The sequence below is a fragment of the Tachypleus tridentatus genome, chromosome 12 (genome assembly GCF_004210375.1).
Source record: "Tachypleus tridentatus isolate NWPU-2018 chromosome 12, ASM421037v1, whole genome shotgun sequence".
Taxonomy (NCBI): Eukaryota; Metazoa; Arthropoda; class Merostomata; order Xiphosura; family Limulidae; genus Tachypleus; species Tachypleus tridentatus.
This window is the reverse complement of record NC_134836.1, coordinates 23,182,836-23,207,375: the sequence shown is the minus strand read 5'-3', so window position 1 is coordinate 23,207,375 and position 24,540 is coordinate 23,182,836. Positions and strand designations below refer to the sequence as shown.

The 24,540-nt window shown below is 31.0% G+C and overlaps 1 protein-coding gene and 1 pseudogene across 6 annotated transcripts in view; both read left to right on the top strand.

Annotated features, from left to right (window-relative positions):
- LOC143235179 (uncharacterized) overlaps positions 1 to 16,984 on the top strand; it is a 31,085-nt pseudogene extending 14,101 nt beyond the window's left edge. The window contains exons 8-14 of the transcript XR_013018960.1: positions 2,235 to 2,350; positions 3,672 to 3,805; positions 5,240 to 5,308; positions 8,941 to 9,087; positions 10,798 to 10,875; positions 12,520 to 12,663; positions 14,217 to 16,984. The product of XR_013018960.1 is annotated as an uncharacterized LOC143235179 (transcript). The remainder of the gene's footprint in view (positions 1 to 2,234; positions 2,351 to 3,671; positions 3,806 to 5,239; positions 5,309 to 8,940; positions 9,088 to 10,797; positions 10,876 to 12,519; positions 12,664 to 14,216) is intronic.
- A 7,173-nt stretch (positions 16,985 to 24,157) lies between these two features.
- LOC143235176 (uncharacterized) overlaps positions 24,158 to 24,540 on the top strand; it is a 118,316-nt gene continuing 117,933 nt past the window's right edge. For 4 of the 5 annotated variants that reach the window (XM_076473074.1, XM_076473071.1, XM_076473072.1 and 1 more), the window contains exon 1: positions 24,158 to 24,481. In XM_076473074.1, coding sequence (XP_076329189.1) covers positions 24,470 to 24,481 — 12 coding nt within the window. In that variant the 5' untranslated portion in view covers positions 24,158 to 24,469. Of the gene's footprint in view, positions 24,490 to 24,540 lie in introns of all 5 variants that reach the window. The other variant, XM_076473070.1, reaches the window with a different exon arrangement.

Genomic DNA, 24,540 nt, shown 5'->3' with positions numbered 1-24,540 from the left:
ACACAAGTAAAAGTGGTTTTTAGGCCCTGAGAACAAACATTTGATATTAACTATTTCTGGGTGATTAACTCAATTAACTAGTTTAATAGGTTACCCCTGATCATTGATTAGTGTAATAAAAATAATCAAATAATTCCAATAAATGTTTGTGCTTATTTTGACTGTCATATTAATCAAAATCTTTCCATTGTAATTCTTCATTGTTTTTGATTAATTCATGTTTGTTCAGCTAAATTGATTAGTGTCAAAATTAATGAAAATAATCAACTAATTGAATTGAATGTTTCCCATTATTCCAACTTTTCATTATCAGTTTCAATTACTTTGTTTGTTCAGTTAAACTGATTAGTGTTGCAATTTATGAAAACAATCAACTAATCGGAATTAGTGTTTTGATTGTTACTAATTTTGTTTATTCCAACTACTCAAATAATTGGAATATATATCTGCATAAACAGCCACGTTGATACATATTGTTTGTGTTTACTTTGTTTTGAATAACTAATAGCGTAGCTTTAACTTAATACATTGCTTACTTTTTACAAGCAACAATCTCACTGGTGTTACTTTGAACAAAAGTGCTTTTTTAATAAATATATTATAACAAGTTAATATTCATTATTCTTTACTCTTTCAAAAAAAGTTAAGTTACTTGGTTAGTAGCTTTCTCCTTTGATTGTATTTATCAAACATTACTAGGCCATAGTCTAGTAACAGTCTAACAGCACGTAACACCATTAAGTCTAGTAACAGTCTAACAGCACGTAACACCATTAAATTATTAACCTACTAATACAAGCAGGTCTCCTCTTTACTTATGACATGTTGTAGCTAGATTGAAAGCACTGAAAAGGGAAAGCAAATGTTCCGCTATCCTCACGAGCTATTAAACACTGCTTATAACAGAATAATAGAATGGAGAATTCTTTAAGATTATAAATATTTTTGAAATTAATACTTGATAGCGAGATGGAATAATTCAATATGTATAAGGAGTAAATAAGATGAATAAAATAGTTTTTAATCAGTTGAGAGAGAAAGATTGAAGTAGAAGGATCAAAAATTGAAAATTATCATTTTCATGGAGTTTTGTAGATATTTGATAAAAAGAAGGGTTTTTTAGGGTTAATGCAGTTTCATCCAGCCTCTACTGTAAAATATAAACATATTAATAATTATAAAGCATTCTTTTTAAACTTCCATGTGGTATCAACATCTAACTAAAAGCATGTGATGTTTTTATACTTAAGTTTTTTGTTTTGAGCTATTCATCTTGACAGTGGAATTAGGAACATACTGAAACATTTTTAATTAAAGATTTTTTTTATATCACCATTATTTTAATTGTTTTAGTAATATATCTATTTCCATCTCTTGAATAATTTTAATCTCTGCAAAGAGGTCACCTAATCTTGTCATGTAGGACATGTATTGTTTTTGTTTTTCTATGACTGGAATAAATTTGTTTTTACTGAATAATATATCATCTACAACCCACTATGACAAGAATTTTCTCTAGTTTTATCATATAAGATATGAAGACAATTACTTTTAATGAAGAAAGTAATGTATTTAGTTTTAGTAGAGTTGACGTGTAAAAATTTGTTGAGAGAAACCCATAGAAGAGTATCAGCCATGCTCTCAGCTTGTTACAGGTTTCATACTATATTGCACATATAATATATTTTTGAGTACAAAACTTAAGGATTTAAAAGTAACTAATCCTAAATCATTATGTCTGAAGATGTTTTATATTAAATGATAGGTATATTAAGAGTTTTAAAAAAAAATTAAAAATTAAACTGAAAATAAGAAAATTATTTTTTTAGAATAATTGGTTAGTTGAATGTAATTGATCAATGAGTCAGACAATTACTATATTAGCAAATTTCACTAAACAAATGTGTGTTTTTTTGTGAGGCCCTAGAGTTGACATTTACTGGGTTTAGTTTTATTAAAATATGCATTATTTTAGTTAGACTTAAGTTCATATTTTCAAAACTAGTAATAAAAAATAATGATAATCAAACAAATATTTAAGTACAAAACTCATATGTTACTAGTGTTTGTGTTTTGTTATGGTTTTTGCATAGTGAAACTTTGTAGAGTTTTGCAAGATCCGTATTTGATATTCAGGTAGTAATAATATATTTTGTGAAGTTTTATTACTAGAGATAATCAGAGAGTGAAGCCAATGAGTTACTAATAACATCCTTAAGCTTTTTTTTTCACAGGAACATAAATTGTGTAGTGTTTCACCCAAGTGGAACTTGTGTGGCAGCAGCAGCCCAAGATAGTACTGTCAAAGTGTGGGACATCCGTATCAAGAAACTCTTACAACATTATCAAGGTAATAGCTCTTTATTATTGACTAAATCAGTTTTTCTAATACTATCCTTTTAAATTTACAGCTCATTGGGAGATTTCTTGAATTATCCATTGAAACAGAGCCTGGATAATTCCATTATGAAATAATTGCAGCATAGATTACTTAGTGAAAAATATCTCGGTTGATTTTTCTTCTGAATGTACAGTCTTCCATTATATGTAAAAATGGTTGTTTTCTGGTCCTAACTAAGTGGTTTGTTAGTGCTTTGATAATAGATTATTGAATTATTATATCAAAAAAACTTTGCATTCTTTTGAACTTGGAAGTGTTTTCAGCAGAAGAAATTAAACTACACTCTGCTCCCTCTTTCCCAGTGGAAATTTCATTCCCTAACTCATTAATTGTAAGGTGTGTGATGTCATAATAACCTCTGTCACCATTAACGTTGTCACTTGCTATTAGTGAATTAGTGAGTGTGTCGATAAAGAATCAAAATTAAATTAATAGATCATAGTATCACAGCAGTAAATAATTCTGAATACCACATTGGCAAAAGCCAGACTTAATAGTAATAAGACTCTCTGTAATTAATATGTTTAATAATATTAAAGTCATTAGTTAAATAGTTCTTCAATTAAGTTACATTACAACTAATTTATTAATTAGTGGTTATTGTTGGTTATGCTTAAACAATCATCAAACATAATTTTATAATCAATTCCCAGCAATAATTATCACATAAAACTGTAATCTACATCAGTTATTTATTTATCCACACTTATGTCTGATTTAATATGTAATGTATGTACACACAGTGTTAAAAAATCCAATTAAAAATTTTTGCGGCTTTATCTTATAGTTATTTAATTCAAGTGGTTTTTCAAAATACTAAATCTATAAGATACATGGATAGTGTTCCACAGTAAACTTTCTGCCAAGAAGAAATGTGCTACAATACAACAGTTTAATTGAAAGAAACTAAATTATAAACATACTTAGAAACTTGTGCTCTTTAATTCTTGTTTTTAATTAATACTTGAAATAAAACATAATGCCAGTAAACAAGTGATGTGGTTATTTTTTAATTCATACTTATCAAAGAGAATATCATATGTGAAAAGAGATATATAGAGGAAGTTGTTGGGAAATACACAGAATTAGACTAACAGAATTACTGAACAAGATCATTCAGAATAAACATTGAATTAGTAACATATTTTTATCTAAATCTGTAATTCTTTTAATAACCAAAGGAATAGTTTCATTTTATACATCTATTTATATTTCAATTACTTTTTACAAGCAATTATTGGTTTTGACATGTTTCCTTAATTTGCTTTAGCCCACAGTTCTGGAGTCAACAGCTTGTCTTTCCATCCATCAGGAAATTATCTTTTAACAGGTTCCAGTGACTCAACCCTCAAGGTATTAGACTTGCTCGAAGGTCGACCTTTTTATACATTGCATGGACATCAGGTGTTGATATTTTTTTAAATTTTAGTATTAAGTGTAACATATTTGGTGTGCCTTTTTTGTATATAAATGTGTTGTTGCAACACAGGTTGAGATTAAACAACTGTACATTTGGAGATAAAATAATTGTAGTTTGTATGTATGTGACATTAAGATATTTTTGATGCAAGTTATTTTTCTGAAATTAGTAAACCTGTTTTATCTGTTTTTCAAGCATACAATTTATAATATCAAAGATTATTGTATGAATGGCCATCATAGTAGGTACATTTCAATTCTTTAATTGCAGAAATGAGTAAAGTAGAACTATTCTCACCTATACCTGTTGTTCTTAACTTCTATATACATGTCTTCTCAATGTTATAAATCAGACACAATATGTGAATATCGAGAATAGTGTCTAATAAACCAACGAGTTTCATGTGTATCTACTTCTGGGCACTTAAGTGTATTAACTTAAACCTTTTCTGCCTGTAATTATAAATTATAAATACAAAGATAAAGAATCCAGTTTAGAATTTGGTACATTCTTCAACCAACGAAGTAGTTAACTTACAGTATTAATCCTGATGTAGAATATAATGTGTATTCATTGATAATACAACACTGAAAGAAATATTTTATAACTATAGAGTTATATACATTTATACACAAACATTATATCCTGTTCTTAGGAATGAGTGCTTTAAAAAACTTAAATATTTAAAAATTTGTAAGTAACTAAAGGACCTCTGAATGTATGACAAGTTTTCCAACCTTTGATACTGACCCAGGTTTAGGTGTTCTTTCAAAAAAAATCGTAACCACCAGTGACTTAGTGATAAGACTGTGGGCTTATAATGGTAAAACTTAGTCTTTGCTATTCATGGTAGGCAGAGCACAGATAACCTTTTATGTAGGTTTTTGTTTAACAACAATGAAAAGTCACAATTGTTTTTTCTGTACTCTCAGTTAAGGCTCTAATGATTCTTCCTTAATTTTACATTGTATCTAACTGTGCAATAGAAAGTGTGGTTTCAGCAACAAGACCTTATGGTCAACATAAAGTTGTTGTGCACTGTTTTTATGCCATTTTCCCTTTTTCTTGGTACACAGTTCTTCCCAAATTTGTTTTAATTTTATATTTTTATGATGGTTGCATGTAATTTAATTTATAAATGACGTTTTCTGCATTATGAATTTTGTTTGTAGTATATGGTGTATTTTTACTGTGTCAATTTGTATTTTTAAGTGTTAATTTATAATTGTTTTGTCTTTCACTAAATTGATTATTTTTGCTTTAACAATTAATGTTCAATAAATTGATATTGTATATTGTGTTCCAAGATGATCTGTGTAATAGTATCAAATTGTATTGGGGTGGTTTGTAGTCTTAATTTATAACATGTTACTGCTGCTAATTTTATTTACAATTGGTGTGTGTATTTTTTCAACCAGGGTTCTGTATGTGGGGTTGCATTTTCAAGAAATGGAGATTACTTTGCTTCTTGTGGAGCAGATGAGCAGGTAAATGGAACACTGTCTATTGATACCAGTATTTTTCTGTTTGTGTGTGTGTGTGTGTGTGTGTGTGTTTATATATGCTTATTACCTCATATATATATATATATATATATCTACCTACAACACTGGGATGACTGCATTTTGTAAGAAAGTCTTAGAAACATAGATTTTTTTTAAAATTTTATACACTGTATCAATGAAAGCTTTTTATTTTGTAGGAGGCCCAGAGCCAGTTTTAATTGTTATTGCACTTATTTCTTGTATTTTACACTTTCAGATTAGTACATTTAATTAGCAATTTTTATTGAATGTTTTAGTAATTAGCATTAAGGTATTTTCTTAAAGCACTTCCAAAGATTTTTTAAGACTAGTAAATGTTTTCAGTAATTTATTCATTTTTTCAACTTTACTTGCAGCCAGTTTTCCTATACACGCCAACTTGGGTAACCTATTTCTGAAGTTGACTTCAGAAAGAATACATTATTAAAACATTGTGATATTTTGCTTTATAAAGATGCCTGTTCCAGACTGTACCACTCATTGGTGGCAATGGTAAAGCATAAGATGATAGCTGTCCATTCCTGCTCTGCCTTGATTGAATAAATCATTGTGGTCTGCTTTTCAAAATAGGGTTTCATGATCACCCATTGCACTGTCTTCAATGCAATTTCACTCCATTATTCTCGTGGAGTATGGGAGTCCTTACCACTAACAAGTTCCAAGCCACTGGTGTGTTTGAATGTGGAGACGTCCTCCTGAATGGGTTCCACAAAAGGATGGCTATAACCATTCAGATGAGAGTAGGGTGGTTGTTTTCTGCTGATGTAGATGAGACATGGCCTCCTGATACCATTTACACAACCATGAAAATGTGGTTCACTCTGTGACTTGGAGCTTTCATCCTATCTGTGGTCTTAGTTTGGATTTGGGAGAAACCAATCAACATATATCCTCACACAGGTTTCAGGTGGTCTATTTTCTTCTGTCTATGTTGTGGTTCACAGCTGTGATATGTGGGATTGCTCTAGTTCTATCCTTGGCTATCTCTTGCTCTCTCTTCTTGTTGGAATGTTATTGACATTTGGAAAGTTCCATCCTGTTTCACAGTTGGTGGAGTTGATTACATACAGTAGACATCCTTTATATACCAGGTGTCCAATTCCCAGATCAATAGCTCTGAGTTAATTCTGTGTTGTAGCCAGGGATTGAAATGGTTTTCAGTTTTGCAGATCTTGGGTTTAAGGTGAACACTTTATGATCTTCATCCCAACCTTGCACAAATGTCAGTACCCCAAGAATAGGCTGTGGATGTAGTTGATTTACCAAGTACAATCCACCATGCCCCAGTCACTCTATATCTTAGGATGCATCCTTGTTTACCCACTGTTCTGATTATGAGATTGAGTTGTTATATCTTGCTTCAGTTAGGATCACTTTCTTACTGCATACTCTCCACCTTGGATGTACTCCTTTCATTTTCTACACACTATACATATATGAGCAAAGAGTATACTTGGATCAGAAGTGGTGCAGCTCCCCTCTTTTGGTCTTCAGATCCGACTATCTTGTATATGGAGGCATTCTTAAGATGCTTTTGGGGGGTACTTCTATTTTTCCATTACTCTGGTCCCTCCTTCTAATTAATGTGGGATTCTTGCTGATATTCTGAGTAGAAGGAAGCACCATATAGAAATTTATAATTTTCCTATAATGAATATGTATTTCTGATAGGTACTTCCCTTTTTCTCACACTTCCCACCATTCTTCCCCACTCATTTTCAGTGTTGCTACCATCTGCCAAACTTCAAAGTGATAATTCAGTAGAGGCATGTAGAGGGGAGTCATGTTATGAGTGTACTATGCTCCTTTTGGTGGAGAAACGATGCTTGAGAGACATGTTTTAATCATCTGATTCTACTAAAGGAGGGGGGTGTGCAGAAGACTTGTGGCATGCATAATAATGATAAAGAATGCAACCCAAAATATCTAGTTTATTGCTGCATGCCACCCTAATATTTAACTTCAACTATACATCAGCTCAGTTACTAAAATAAAGTATCAATTGCATTTTATTGTCATTAAACTCTGGACATTTCTTTGTATTTTAAAGAAAACCAAATTTCTTTTACTTCAAAATTACATGCCCAAATCATTCTTTACCTCTATGATATCAAAAAGAAGATAGGGATAAAGTTCAGGATATGGAGTATGGAAACTCATAAGGTCAACAAGGAAGATGTATGCATGTTGATTAAATGTTTCAATACATCAAAATAAACAGCTGTTTAAACTCAATATGGCTTGACCAGTTTTTTTCATGAAAATTAAGTTGATATTTCAACTTTGTTGCAACTTTAAACAAATTTCTCGTTCCATAAACTGTTTGCAATCCTAATTTAAGTAGATAAATGAAACTTGTACCCATTGTTTGTAGTCTTGGGTTTTCTGATTGGTTTTCAATGCACGCTACCGCTTCCTAATCCATCCAACAACGTGATTCTTTAAACAATTATTTTCTACATTATTCCACATTAGGTAAGTGATAATTTAAAGGACTTACAATACTAAAATTTGGTATTCAAATCTTTGTAGTGACCAGAGTGTTGATACACCAACTCTGGGTAAAATGACAAGATTCTTGCATCATGTCCGTGGACTACTCGTATGAAAGTCATTCAGTACGTAAAATAGAAAAAGTGTTACAATTACTTTGGGCATTAACAAATAGAACTATCAAAATTATTTTATCTGTGCTCTGATGAATCCTTATCTGCATTAACTTATTCTATCACTGATTAATTAGTCATTATTATTTCATTGATAATTTATTATTGGATAAGAGTATGCAATTACTGCATTTTCCTTAAATTGCATTATTACATAATCATGAATAAACAGTTTTTTCAGTTATTCTGTTGTTTTTTTTTTATTACCATAGGGTCAATTAATAGCATTAATAATTTACATTCACTTTCCATAACCCATTAATGTTGATTTAAAATAGTTTACAAACCATCACCATTGACTTTAAAGAAAATTGGTTCTTTGCTCCACAAAATAGAACTATTCACTATAGTGGTAAATTAGCTAACCGAAAAGGATGTCTACTTGTTGTCTGTGTAGTATGCAGACATACTATGCATTTTCTACCATTATTAATGTAAATATACATCATAAAGTAAAAAAAATTAAACTACTTAAAGATCATTAATGTTTTATTGTAACACAATATTTTAAGGCATATAATGATAGTATCCCTGTACTGATTAATTTTAAATAGAGTTTCTTTGTATTTAATTTTAATATTATTACTATGATGTAAATTCTGGAAGAAAACTTCGTGTAATAATGTTAATTGTATCCAAGTAGGTTTGTCATTGTTAATATTTCTTGACATGATTCACCCTTCATAGCTTTCTTGTTTGTTGTTCCATCTCTTTGAACTTACTCACTCTTTAGCCTCTTGTTACACTTTAATATTTGACACTATGACAGTGTGGAATAGAATTCACATAATGCTTTATACTTCCCCATGTGAAGTAATAATTATCTATGTTTTTCGAGAATATCATTTCAAGAAAAGAAAAGAAATATTTCTTGTTTTCAAAACAGCATCTTCATCAATCCACTTGCAGGTCATGGTATGGAAAACTAACTTCCACCATGCATATTCAGATTCTGTAGTGAAATCTCAGCAACAATCTAATTTAGTAACAGAACCTCCACCACATATCCAAGACATATCTCCAAGAATTCCAAAAAAACCAGGAAGGCCAACTGAGGTAAGTTGATGTAGTTTATGATTATTAAAATGTCAGTTCTTAACATAAAAACTTATCTCACTAGAATATGAGGTCTGTTCAAAAAATATGTGGACTGTTTGAATTGCGTGGCTCCAATTGGTTCCAGGGGAATCCGCTTGGTGTCGCTAGGTTCGCACAGATCAGCTGATTACGAAGCCATTTCTCGATTGCAGATATCTTCATTTGTGTATTAGCTACGCGATTTTAAGTGAAGTGCGATTTTTTTCGTTTGGCGGATTTCAGAATGAATGACCTGAAGGATCAACGACTTGCTGTGAAATTTTGTGTTAAACTTGGAAAATCTGCGACTGAAACTTTTGCTATGCTTAACACGGCTTACGGTGATGTTGCTATGAAGTGTACGGCATGTTTCAAGTGGCATGAACGTTTTAAGGATGGTCGACAGTCCATTGAAGATGATGAGCATCCTGGACGTCCTTCCACGTCAACTGACGACCCACACGTCAACAAAATCAACACCCTGGTGTGGGCAAATCGACATCTGACTGTCAGGGAGTTTGCTGAAGAGTGTGAGATATCAGTTGGATCTTGTTAAGAGATTTTGACCGAAAAATTGAAGATGCACTGCGTTGCTGCAAAATTCAGCCCTCAGAACTCGTGGGTTTTTGGCCAAACACTCGATCACTGTTCTTCCCCACCCCCCCTACTCACCTGACCTTGCTCCTTGCAATTTTTTCTTGTTCCCCAAACTCAAAAGACCCTTGAAAGGAAGAAGATTTGAGACGATTCCCGAGATTAAGGCAAATGCGACGAAGGAGCTGGAGGACATTACAAAAGAAGCGTACCAGGACTGTTTCAACAGGTGGAAACACCGTTGGGATAAGTGTGTGCGTTGGGGAGGAGAGTACTTTGAAGGGGCCCAGACCTGTAACTTCTAAATAAAGTACATTTTGTTTTATGACGTCAGTCCGCGTATTTTTTGAACAGCCCTCGTATTAAATACTAAGAAAAAATTAAAAGTTATTCTATGTAGTTCAAACTTTAATAATTCTCTTATTTGTGATAATGAACTTTAGGTTACACTAGACATTTTCATTACTGTCTTCATTTGACGTTACACGTACTAAATGATTCTTTGTGTTACAATAATGAATGTTACTACTTTCTATGAAAAAATATCCATTTTTTAATATATTTCCATTTTCATAAATTTTGCTTTGAACGTTTTTTTTGTTTTATTTTTAACTTGACTTTATGTAGTTTCTTTTCCCCTTAAACAATTTAATAATAAATAATTAAAAAATAGTAATGAAATGAGAAGAATTTTACACTCAACTAAAGTTGGTTATTTCATCTTTTCTATGAATATACTAGAAGCTTTTAAATTTTTTTGTGTGCATTTATTGAAAAAATGAAAATTATTCTGCTTTTTCAAGATTTTTTTATATAAACTGACTGAGAGAAGGATCTCTTCCAAGAATAACAGAATGTTTTTGAACTATTTATTAATATATCTTTTACAATATTGAGTATAATTTTTTTTTTAATCTGTGAAATGGGTGAACAACTCTGTGTATAGGTAAAAGGACAAGTAGGTATTCATTTCTAATGCTTGTGAAACCTGTATTTTTAAAGTCTACTGAAAATATACTTGTTCTTTTTCTTAAAGTGAACACTCCAAAATTAAAAATGTATTTAAATGTATTTTGTTATTTTTACAATATTTAGGTAGATGCAAGGATCACATTGAAAAATATGGCTGTGTCAGACCCTGAGATAACAGATATAGGACCTGGTATATCCACTGTGAGTTCTACATTTAGAAATGATCCCTCTTTTAATTGCAGTGTTAAACTAGTATTATAAAAAGTTGTCATTAACATTGCCATGTAACTGGGATTAAAGCTGTAATTTTGAAATATCTTTATAATAAATCTGCTTATTTCAAACTATTTATCATATTTTTAAAACTTGGTAGCATACTTGGTAGAATGCTAATATGTAACATTAAAGTCCAAAATGTGTACTTTGGTGCCCCTGGTGGATTAGTGGTAAGCCTGAAGACTTGTAACACTATGAAATCAGTTTTTTATACCCTTGGTGGGCAGAGCACAAATAGCCCATTGTGAATCTGTGCTTAACAACAAAAGCTTGCCCCAGTAACTGAGATCTATAGTGATTTTGTTACAGTTGTTTCTTTTTCACAAATCACAAACATTATACACTTTACTGGAGTTCATTCATCACCTTCTCAGTAATGAATAAGAAGCAGGACACTATAAAGTTTTCCAACTATATTATCTGCCTGTATTGAAAAAACCAAAACTACATATAGATGAAGGTAACTTTCACAAGTTAAATTTATATATTATCTGAGTGGCCCTTTCTTGACATTTCAATTTTTTATATTCACAAATAAGTTTGCTTATTATTATTATTACTCTTGTACAGAATCTAGTTCATAAATTTAGAAATTGTCTAATAACCAATTTTAGATTTTTCTTTTGTCTAATCAACTAAAACTTTTCATGTAACTTGTGCAGTTATGTTTATATGATTCATCACTCAAGGAGTTTGTGTTTTGTTAACCCTTAAAATGGCAGCCACGATCAACTGATGCCACTACCCACAACATTCCTGCTATTTAAGAGTTAAATACAGTTAAGTGTATATTTTAATACGTGTGTTCTTTCCCATTTCATGTTATTGATAAATTCTGATGTGTGACTGAAAGATTCAATGTAATTCTGACTACTATATATTTTATCCTGTTGTGCTTTCTCTTCTATAAAGGTGCCAATAGTTACCAGTACGTTATTAACTCAAACTATAGCAAACATAGTCAAAGTTCAATTAAATAAGTTCATAAAAGTCCACCAGTTTAATTTGCTGAAGTTGTGTAAGGTAGATAAAATCATTCAGCTCATTATTTCTACCTTTATCATACAGAAATCATCATTTCTTATCTAAAAATCAAGCTTAACTTTACAATAGTAGAGAGGAAGCAAGTGAGATAGAAATACATTGATCAGAAAAGTGATAACATTCAATATATTTGTTTTTCTTTAATATATTTAAAGCTCCAGAAAATTCAGATTAATGTCAGTTTTTATCTTATTCTATTTGATGAGAATAGCTCAATTAATTCATTGTCATGGTCACCAAATACCTTTAATTGGTGAAATTATTTTATGAATACTTTTATGATGTAAAAATAAATATTTTTTATTGTTCCATCGAACTTCTTTCTGATTTTAACACAGATGATTTTCAATAATCTGCATATTAAAACAACATAGATCAGAAGAAAAATAAATAATTACGTACTGAAAATGAAAACACTTATTAAACAGACTTGGCTGTTTTCATAGGATTCAAACACTCCTTTGAAACATGTTACTTTTCTATAAACTTACTGTAAATGTATTATAAAGGCTTATCTTTCCTCAGAGTGATATTAGAACTTGTACAGAAAAGATAAACCTAGAAGATAAAGATTCTGTTGCAACACAATTAGAAGGAAAAACTTCCATTCCTCCTCAACTTAACCAAACACTTCAGCATATTGTATCACAATTGGACCTTCTGACACAGGTGAGTATAAATTTGTAATGCTATTAGGTAAAGTATCTATTGTAGATTGATACATTCCCTTCTTTTGTTAGTGCAGTTTTCCAAAGTTAGGATTGACCATACATGGTTATCTGGACTTTGTAACAATGAGAGGTTTGGAAGTCTAGTATTTAGAATGACAAGTGTAGTGATTTATTGAAAGTAGCATGAAACATGATGTGATTTTGAAAAAAAGCACTGTGTTAAGGAAGTGAGGGAAAAGAAATAACTAGAATAATGACTGAAAGGTCAAGTAGAAAGAAATATTGTATGATGATTTAAAAGTACAGATAGTTTTTGAGTAATGTAAATTTGTTTTACAGATCTTTGGATTAATGCAACTGATGGAATAACACCATTTCTTGATTTATGCACTTGCAAATTTGGATTAATGCAATTATCAAGTAATTTGTGCATTGTAATGGCAGAAATAGAAGCATTTACTCACTGTGTGCTCCAAGGTTTAGCCAATGCAGACACTTTATTATGATAACGCCTGCAATAACATGACACACAATAGTTAAAGTAACATTATGGTTGTCTGTGCAGTAGCCAGATGGTTGTAGGGTCTGTTTGGTCATACCACTAAGTCATTAAAATTAAGTTATCATGTTTCACACTGGAGTTGATATTTTCTGTAGATATATTATGTTGACTACATAGGCAGCGCTCCTGCAGCATATTAAGGCTTGACTAATGGCATTCTTGCCAAGATTGCACACATTGTGTGTTACTCAAAAATACTGTTTGATTTATGTGACTAATTTCTGGAACATAACTATTGTGTAAAGAAAACTAAAAAAAGCAGACTGAAACTATCTCTGTAGGTATAAAACTATTTGACAGTTGTGTTGAGGAGTTTCCAATGAAAACTATAAACAAGCACATTTAATGGATATCACAAGGCACAGAAACAGAGAGACTTCTACAACATTTCTTTACTGTTTCTCAGAGAAATGAATCTTTATAATAGATATATTTTCATAGTCAACATTCTCTCTGTAGCTACTTAACCTCAAAATTAGTTAGAAAATATGCATGGATAGCTTTGTTCCATGTACTCATAAGGAGAAGTCCCCACATATAGAAAATGATTGATGTAAGATACAAGTTCAACCATGACTCCTTGACCATATCCTGTTACAGAAAATAACACCTAGGGTTGAATTTGTTTACAATCTTGACCATGTTTTCCACACTAAAAATAAGAATTCTAGAAAATAATATTTTTTTTACTTGGGAAAACAATGTAGGAGAGCAAGATCTATGGTATCTGCATATTACATACTTTTACATTTTTAAAATTCAGTATGTACCAGTATCAATAAATATTCTATAAATGAGATTATTTTAGATGTTTACCTATTTTTAATTTCATTTATTTGAGAAAAATATTAACTTGTAGATGAGTGTAAATTATCATTATCTTTGGGGTGGCTAATATAGTTTTCTTGCTCTCAAAAACATATATTTGCTTTTCATCAATAAACATTTCTTCTCACAGGCTTTGCCAATTTTTTCTGAACCTTTTCTAGACAATGTCAATTCTTGAGCAACGACTTACATCTGCCGAAGACAGACTTCAAGAACTAGGGAAACAATTCTTAGCAATGTCCTGTGGTGTGGCTACTGGTAATGAAAAGGCTACTGAAGGTTTAGCGAGTGGAAACGATGCTGAATCATCCAGGAATACATCATAATAGTGGTTTGTGTTAAGGGACTGTTCTGTGTTTGCCTATGTAGCTATTTTTAGTGACTGCTTCTTTGGTTTGTGGACTGATTTGCAATTTTATTCATTAAAAAGTGAAAAAAATCTCAGAAAATCTTACTGAATAAGTGTGATATTTTTAATAATGAATTTGAAGCTGCAGGAAAAGAAACTATGCACTGATCTTCACTTTTCTTGTAGTTCAAATAGTAAAAAAAAAAAAAAAATTGTCCATCCATAATATAATTAATTTTATAAAAAAGGAGAACTTGGAACAACAGTATAGTATGTTACACATTATAATTTATTTCGGACAAATATCCGATATATGTTATATAAATTATGTATTACTATTTCAAATAACAGGAAATTTGAATTTAGAAGTTAACTAAATGTCAATATGTATTAAGTTTTTGATATTTGCCAACAAGATTTATACACAATTTTCTTATTTAACACAAATATATTTTAATATACAAACCAAAAAACAATACAATTTATAACAATAGTTATTACAAATAATGATTTATATATGAGTTTTACAAGCTTACAGACAATACCGAGTCTTACATCCAGTCCAGAACTGAATATTGTATTGATGATCCAGGTCCATGGTGAGCAAATTGGTTCTAAGTTGATTTTGCCACACTTCGTTTAAGCTAGCTAACTTGATTGGTCTCGCAACCTTACAAGCTGACTTTTTCTGGCAAAAATATTTGATATTCTTGTAGAAATACTAATATCCAAAGTTAATTCACTAAAGTTTAACAATTTGTAATGTTCAAATATGCAAACATTCCTGGTCCAATTCTGTAGTTTTCCAATTAATAGGAGTTAATCACAATTATAGCTTCCAGGGCCTATAGCAAACTGACTGTAGCTTACCAATAACAGTATTATTCTTTCATTGCATGGGTTTCATATAATAATCATGCAAGTTTCTTGAACTTTCAAAAATGATTGAGCATGCCAGGATTTTTGTAAAACAAGTATTGTTGATTCTTACTCTCAAGAATCTTCTACAAATTTCGAGAACAGGCAGGACTTATGCAGTACACATCTAACAATATATGTCACAGGCAAAAATGAAAACTATACTGAAAAAACAAGTGTAAATATCAAAGTAAACATAATGGTAAATCTGTTATAAACATTATTTACAAAAACATTCAGTTAAATATGATGAGATTAAATAATTGTTCTTAATTATTTATAATACTATTCATGCTTTATGATTTTTTAATATTCGATGAAAACACATATACTAGAAAGACATATCATAGACTGTCGTGTGTGCACATAATGTTTTTCTTATTTCATTAGATGATACTAAGAGGCTGGAATACATGAGGAAAAACAATTTCTACTGTATTTCTCAAGAACATTGGCATTACTGCACAAATTATTTCTTTCACTGTAATATCTTTTGTAATACATGGTAATACTATGTTGTCCAAAGTATTTACTGTAACACTGAAAGATCTGACCATTTTAATTATTCTGTATTATTGCATTTTTATATCTTTTAAACTATCAATGGCTGTTTTTACTGAACTTTATGTAACCAATCACCACATTTAACTTGTGCTAGTGAAAAGTACTCTTTATTGGTATTATAATGTACTTAAATTTGGAGACTAATAAAATTTACTGCTAAAGAAGAATATAAAGAGAAAAAAAAATGAAAATAAAATTTTCTGACTAGGAGCAAGAGTTTTCTTCCTACTCCAGTATTTCAAAGTTAGAAAACACTACCTAATGTTTGATTTATGGAAATTAGCTAAGAAAACGATTTTAATTGATTTTATTAATTAAATCTAAATCTTTAATAAAATAAAGCACTACTTACTGATTTAGTAAAATTAAAGTTTTTATTTTTATACTTTGCCCAAAAGTTTTTGTTAAACTAACATGAAGCTTATAAGTGTTTCATTAAATGTTCTCTTATGTAAACATTTCAAGTTTTTACAAAGTGAATGTTGACAACTTTATTTTATTGATTGACATAAAAAGTTTTGTGCCACCTGTACAGAAATAACTTGTTCAGTTTACTTGGAATATTAAATGTTGTTTTTCATTGTCTTGCAAGTTTTTATTGGTATAGAGCAAAAAAATTAGTTGAAACTATACAAGGCCAGATATATGATAGTTGAGTCTGTTTTGTCATGTTTATAATACTTTCATACAATGAACAGTACAAAATTGTATTATAATAGTTAAAACACAACTATGAGTTGAATAAAATTCTATAATATTAGTAAATAGTGATTAGTTTATTTTATCATAACTTGTGTAAAGTGTTCAACAAATGTAAGGAAATAATTCAACAGTGGAATAAAATACCCTTCTATATATTAAATTAATTTAATATGGGTTCAAAATTCTAAAGATTTAAATGTTATTTACATTTTGCAAGACTAAACTTGCCTCTGACTTGATTAAACATCAAACTGTATTTTAAAAAACATCTTGCACATAACACTAAGAGGTCTATTTTTAAGTGAAGAGCAACTTGTATCTATATTCTTAGGACTGTAAATGTAGAAATAGAATATTCTGTAATTTGGTAACTAATAAACGTCATTATAAATAGTATTGAAATATAGCTGTAGCTGAATCTATATAAGTAATATGCTTGTGTTTTTCTGTTCAGAATTTTTTCAACCAACTTTCTTGATCATGTGCTACAAATCTCGTATCATTAACACTAAATACAATTTATTTGGACTTTCTCAGCATATTTAGGTCTAAAAAACGAATACGTGCAGTTCATTCAAAACCATATGATTTTCACTTTGTGAACACACATTCAAATGTTTATATATATAGTTAAGTTTTTCTTAACTTACAACTTTAAATTTACTTTTCTTTCTAATAATTTAACTTCACTTTGTCATGGATTACTACAAACATCTTCAACAATTTTCATCTTAACTGTGGGTTTTATTTTTCATTTTTGTGAGTTTTTGTTTCAAGTCATAAAACTGTTTCAAATTTTATACACTATTATATGTTATTAATACTGTATCATGCTACTTAATAAAGAATGAAATGTTTTCATTTGTTTGTAAACCTGCATTGACAAAAGTTATGGAGTTTTAAGAAATTTTTATCCTGAGTTAGGTGTAGTTGTGTACATTCAATGTAGTGTGTTGTTAGAGCTGGTACTTAGGGACCACAGCAGCCTTTGACCAAGATGCTCTTGATATAGTGGGTACAACATGGTAGACATGCTCAGAAACTCTCACTCTTGGACAAATAGCGAGTAGAATAATAGATTAACTACTGATGGTAATTCGTCAACTCCATGTAACCTTTGGTTTCTACACAAGCCATTGTTGTCCTGACATGATACCTCCTTGTTCAGAGGGTCTCTTTGATTTACTGTCTTCACCTTTTGAGGCTTGCTGTTTAACCTGCTAGTAAAACAGCTCCTGTTGAAAGACTCCATACATAACTTATACCTCATTTTTTCCCTAACAGCATTCCATTGTCTTTGACCACAGCTGGAGTTGGGTTACTCTGGATGATAAACACCTAGGAGTCCTATACAGCTCAATCTCTTCAGTCTTGGATCTTCCAGACCACATACAACCTCGACATCCCACACTCTTGTGCATCCCTCTCTGATGTCAGAGGCTTTAATGGCATTCTGGGTACACCAGACATCAGTAACTGTCACTTGCCAATCCCATAAGCCCATAGCAAATGCTTGCTCTTGTTTTATGTCAGTTTATTGTGTTTGTGCTTTGATTGTGCTTTCATAATTTTATATGTTGATTCTGTCTCTGTTGACAAAATTGGTATTTCAGGAGAAACTGATTCTAACTCTCGATCTGACGTTCTTTGAAACTCTTGTAGGCAGACCCTACCTGTTTGTGCTGTGAAAATATGAACACCAGACTATACCATATGTTTTTAAGCTTAGACATTTTAAAATTGCTAAAGAAATTATACAGAGGGTCAAAATTAAATTTCCAACAACATCTGATGTGAGAGCCCAAAAATGTGCAAGTTACACATAGCCAAGAAATATTTCACAACATGTGTAAGGTGGATTTTAAAATGCAAGATTTCCTAATTACTCTGAACTTTTGCTAAACAAAAGGTTTTGCCTTTCTAAATTAAAACAAAATATAAAGTAATTTTCCAAATCAATTCTTCTTAGACCTTAAAACATTGTCAAGTTAATTCTGCATTATCAGTTTTATTTCCTTATCTGCATCTTAAGATTTACATATCATTAACTTTTGTTATACATTATAATACAAATTATAAACATTACTATAACACAGAGTCAAAAAATAAAACCATTCAAGTTTAATTCTGCAGCAACAGTTTTGATCACAGTGCCAAACATTTAGTTTTAACCAGTTTGCATATTCAGAGAAACTTATATATACCAGATAGTTTCACTGTTGTGAAGTGAACACAGACAGCAAAGGAAAAACAAAACACAAGTAAATATAGAAATAAAACTTTTATCTAACAGCACAGTATTGTTTTACATAACTAACTGAACTTCTACAATTTGGGACTTTTGTCTAACTGCTAGAATTGAAAAACAGGAACGAGCTGAACTTGAGTTAAACAGGAAACTGAAAACAATAGACACAATCACAGAAATAGCCATGTTTTATATTTGAATGAAAGCCTTAGTGTAGTATCCTACAATCCATTAGGTTACATATTTTGTTTGATTCTTGTTAAGCACAAAGTTACAAAATGGGGTGTCTGTGCTATACTGACCATAACTATTAAATGAATTTTTAGTGTCAAAAGTCCTAGGGGGAAGGGGTCAATTAGATGTCTACATGCAGGGTTCTTTGTCATCTTTTTGAGTAAACTACCTTTCTGAATTCTATAAAGAAATGTTTACAGTAGCTTGAAATATAAGTTGTACTATAATCACTATGTAACCTTTACTTACAAGAAGGGATTAGCACAATCACATTTACAATATTGCAACATCTGATCAATGTCGATGTAATTAACTACCTAGAGAAAATGCGATGAAAGTTTTATTAAATATTATCAGAGTATGTGGGTGCAATAGTTCAAAGGTGTTATGACAAAACTACTACTACATTAACAAGAAATTCAAATACTTGACTAAATGGGACGTTAATGATCAGATCAGTGATAGACTGTCCTTCTCAAAAGTTGGAACAAATTTCTTCTTACAATACCAAAATTGCATCACCAATATATGCACACTGTAGCTGATCAATCAGAAAAATAGCCAACAAAATATAGAAATATCTACTCCCTGTAACAGATGAAAGATATCTCTTAAACATATAAATTAAATATAGAATGGTGAAATTAGTAGGTACTTCAACTACAACACTTAAAGTCAATTATGATGATAAAACACAAACATCTAAGACTTGTAGCAGGTACAAAGTCCATAAAGGGCAGTATACCATGTTTATTAAATTAATTATATGTCTGATTTCTTGAGACGATTTGCCAGAAAACCAAAACATTTTACTAGATTTTTATTCATTTATTTCCAAGCATCTAAATATGGTTTTGAACAAACAAATCCAAAATATACTAAACCTAGCTACTACAGTTTTGATTGCCTGACAGTACAAATTATTTCAGGTTGATGTCTCAGGCCTCCCATGCATTCTCAGAAAATTTGAACTATGGTATATGCAAATAAAACTGATTATTCCACAAGAAATTAAGAATACATCCACTGAAGTACCAAGAGATCTGACAATTATTTATTGCAGAGTGGAACTGAATTTTTCTTAATATTGAGTTCAGAGGAAGGAAATAAAAAGACTAGACATGATACTTATTATAGATGAATTCGTAAACAGTATATCTATTTGGTTAGATGATGGACTGCTTAAATTCAACACTCCTTACTTCACAGGTAATATCAGATTTTACCCAGAGTGACTAGTATTATCCATATGACATTTATTCTCATTCAAACATAGGGGAGGCTGTAATCTCAAGATACCACCTAACCTAATGCTCAAGAACACTGCTCTGTACATTTTCCACAATATGCATTGTTATAGCAGTTTCCTCCTATGAACAGAATGGATGTGCCCTTAACAGAGTAACAAAGGAATAATCAGGTGGAGCAAAATCAGCTCCATGATTCTCTTGACTACATGTTATGTGAAAATTGTACGTACTTGGAATAGCTGATAAATTTATAATAATACAAAATTAATATAAGAAGGAAGAAAATCCATGGAATGTCTATATAATATACTACACGTTTATATACATATAAGAATTCTTATAATCTTTTGCAACAGGGTCTTGGTGGTTTCATTGATCAGTTTCTTAAGCCATTCAAGTATTGTACTGTTGTGGTATATTATGGCAAAATTAACTTAATATTAGAATAATGGGATAAATTTACTTTATATCTCTTATAAAATAACCATGAGTTCTCAAACATTGATTGTGTTTGAGAAAGAATATAGATTTGATACGAATGTACAAAAACAATGGAACAGTCCCTATTTAAATTCAAAATAATGTACGTGTAAGACAAGTTCGTAGGATCTATAGGTCCCAGTCCTGAAAAGAGGTACGTCACTTTAGTATCTTAATCTTAAGTATCCAAAATTTTAAGTGTTTAAAGGCTAATACATTCAAGTCACGAGACCTAATCATGTCGGCGTATTGTGTTTGCATCTCTCTCCACGTCAACTATATTCTCACAACATAATTCTTCGGACGCTTGTGAGTGTTATGCTGAACCTTCCTCGTCATCCTTCGTTGTCTCTCCGGCCGGCAGAACCGCTTCTCAGCTGTTTCCGACGCTCCTCAATTAAATTCAATAAACTGTCAACTTCCAGGTCATTCGTGACCATTGCTCTGGATAAATAACTAACATGCCACTCCTGTCCACTTAACTTTCTCCGTAATCAGTTGACTAATTTATTCTTGCCTTTGTGGGGTGAAGAGAAACAATAGTTTCTGACCGCCCCTGGTTATTTTTCATTCGACATTTGGAGAACGAAAGAATAATTTAACCTAAATACCAACCAATTATTCCTCCTCCTCCTGTAAGACGAAAAAATAGACTTGACAAAAACAAATGCACAGTCTTTATTCAGATTCAAAATAAGTGTTTGAGACGATGAATAGCGCCATTACTTTATCGTTGTTTCTTTTAAATCTCTTTAAAATACTAAAATGTTTCATACAAATTACTAAGCATTACAAGTTAAACTTTTGGAGGATATACTATTTACAAAGAAAATGACTTACACATCACTTACCAAACTGAGGACCTGAGGAAGGTTAACTAAGATATAATAATATTATATACCAAATTCTATAATACTATATTCCTGAGACACATACCCTATTTAGGTAACATTTAGTAAGTCTCCTTTCAAAAATAGGGGAGGCCGTAACATTGAGATATTACCTGATCTACCATTAAATGGGATATCCTTGCATAATGTGCAGCATTGCAGTCATATCTATTACGAGCAGGCAGATAAGATGTTATCTACAGAAAATAGCGAAAGAGCGGAGCAAAGATCGTTGAAGCTATTTCGGTTTGAATTTATCTGATCCCAAGCAGAAGCTGAGGAGCAGATATTATTGGGGGCACTTAAAAATTTTCTTTCTCTTCACCTCACTAGTGATTTCAATGCCCAAGTGGACTTAATATTAAAATACAAGATGAAGGTTAAAATATTAAAATTTAGAAAGACGAATTAAATTTGAGAAGAAAAAAATTAGAGAAAAATAAAATAAATCAGATAACGACAATAGTATCAATATTAACTTGAAGCATGAAAGCAAAGGCGAAAAAATCAACGACTAGCATCACAAAATCAACAGTCGATGTGGAAGTTAGGGTCCTTTAGGACAACGGGGGATCTGTAGATCTTATGCCAAGAATTGGATGTAAGGGAAACGACAGGACCCCAAGAAAATCTACTTCTACTAACTGTCGCCAATGTTGACAGGTGATGACCTATGAGACCTGATGTGGAAGAGAAGAAAGGTCTTAATGACTGAACTTACTGTTTTGTTTTAAATTTATCGAGGTGAACAAATACATTTTAACTTTTGCGTTTATTCCAAGGCGATCCATATTTTGCGTATCACGTCATTCTAGCTGCCTCTGTTCCTTGTTATTTTACTGAAGTTACGCTTTTTTATTGATGGAAACTACTGCTGCATCTCGCATTTTGTTTTTGTTTGGTGTCACATATCGTGTCTAGTCTCTTTATTTATTTGCTTAAATTCGATTATAAAGTAAACCTACCCTACTCTTTGATGAAATCAGTTTAACCTGAAAGCAACAAAATACCACAATATGGAAAACAAAACTACGTATAAAACAACTGATAAGTTTAGAATAATATTATGTCAAAACAAAATGACAGTTAATAGGATTTTGAATTTTATTTACTTAAATATTGAATGTACGTTAAAAAGGATATATTTTCATTGTAAGGTCACATATTACGCCTTATTTGGAGTGGCGTGTTCAGTCTTAGGTTCCTTATTTTTAAAAAAAGACATTAAACAGTTGAAAAAGACTCGAAGAAGGGCTGTTAGTTTGTTATATGTAAAAAGGTTGAGATCTCTGAAATTGTTTTATTTGAAAAGAAAAAAAGAGCTCGAGGAAATTTGATTAAGATATTAAAATTATTAAGGGAATTGATAGTTTCGATGTATCATATTTTTCGTCCCCTCCCCGCTAGGTACAGCGATAAGTCTACGGATTTACAAATCTAAAATCAGGGGCTTGATTCCTCTCGATGAACTCAGCAGATAGCCCGATGTGGCTTTGCTATAACACAACACACACACATACATATGTTTTCATATTTAATGATAAAAATATTAGGGTAAGAGATCGCAAGTACATTTTTTAGTAGGTTAAGGGTCATCTTCAGTTTAGTTTTATTTTTCTAACAGAGTTGTTTGTTTTTGGAATGGGTTGGCTTGAGATAGTGCAAGAAGCCCATTTAGAACTTCATAAATACTTGAATAACAAAGGTTGGATTACAATTTATTTCAAACAGGCCTCTTTTTGTCCTTTTCGTATTATATTATGGTGTGATAACTTTAAATATTTTTAATTATCAGTCAAAGAACAATTAGAAATTTCTTGGTCATTGTACCTCGTTCATAAATATATACAAAAAGCGTGAATCTTTAAATAATTATATCCACATATACCAATACATGATCATTTCTAATACTTTAATTGTTCTACTTTTTTAATAACTTAATGTTAGTTTAACAATAACATTAAAATAGTCAAACTCTAAAATAAAAATTTATGTTTACGAAATTTTCTAGACAAAAAACTGTGAAATTAGAAGCTTTTAAAATACTAACATTGGCAAACTACTGAACTGTATTGTAAATTTATAAAGATTATTCTTTTTTCATAATTATACAATTCTAAATATTGATAGAATAAAATTGTTTAGTTTTCGAGAAGATAAACTCGAGGCATCGTTTGCAAAAATGTTTATGTTATATCTTACTGTTAATTTTTAAAAACCTATTGCCAAGTATATCTCAAATAACTTTTTCTTTTCATTGATATTTTGGCTAAGGTCTGGCAGAAAAAAAAATAAACAAATGACGGCCAGAACAATAACAAAAAGAGAAAAAGAAACTGTTACAACTTTTAAAGAACTAGTTAATAGAAATATTTACTGGCTTTTTGCGAGGATATCTAGCAAAGAGAAACAACTTCAAATATGACAATTTCGTGAGTAGGGCGTGGAAAGACTGTTGAATGCAGTGCCGCTAGGGAATGTGTTGATACTGTGTTGTATGTTGCTGTACAACAGGTATCATGCTACCTAACTGAGAAGGAAATGGTTTCATTTTTTTATAAAACCGCATTGACAAAAGTTATGTAGTTTTAAGAAGTCTTTCATCACGAAGCTCTGCTCAAAAATGGTTACGATTTATTTGCGGTGAATTGTGATTGTGGGCATGTCTTAAGATTAAACTTCACTCAGTTACTGAGTTAGGCCTAGCGTAGTAGGGTGTACTGGCGTTCAACATGGTATGTTGTTAGAGCTGGTACCTGGGAACCACAGCAGCTTTTGAATGTTTGTCAAAGTAAGGTGGTACGCCTAAATTAAAACACTTTTCAGTGATTATTATTAACTCTTGCTAAT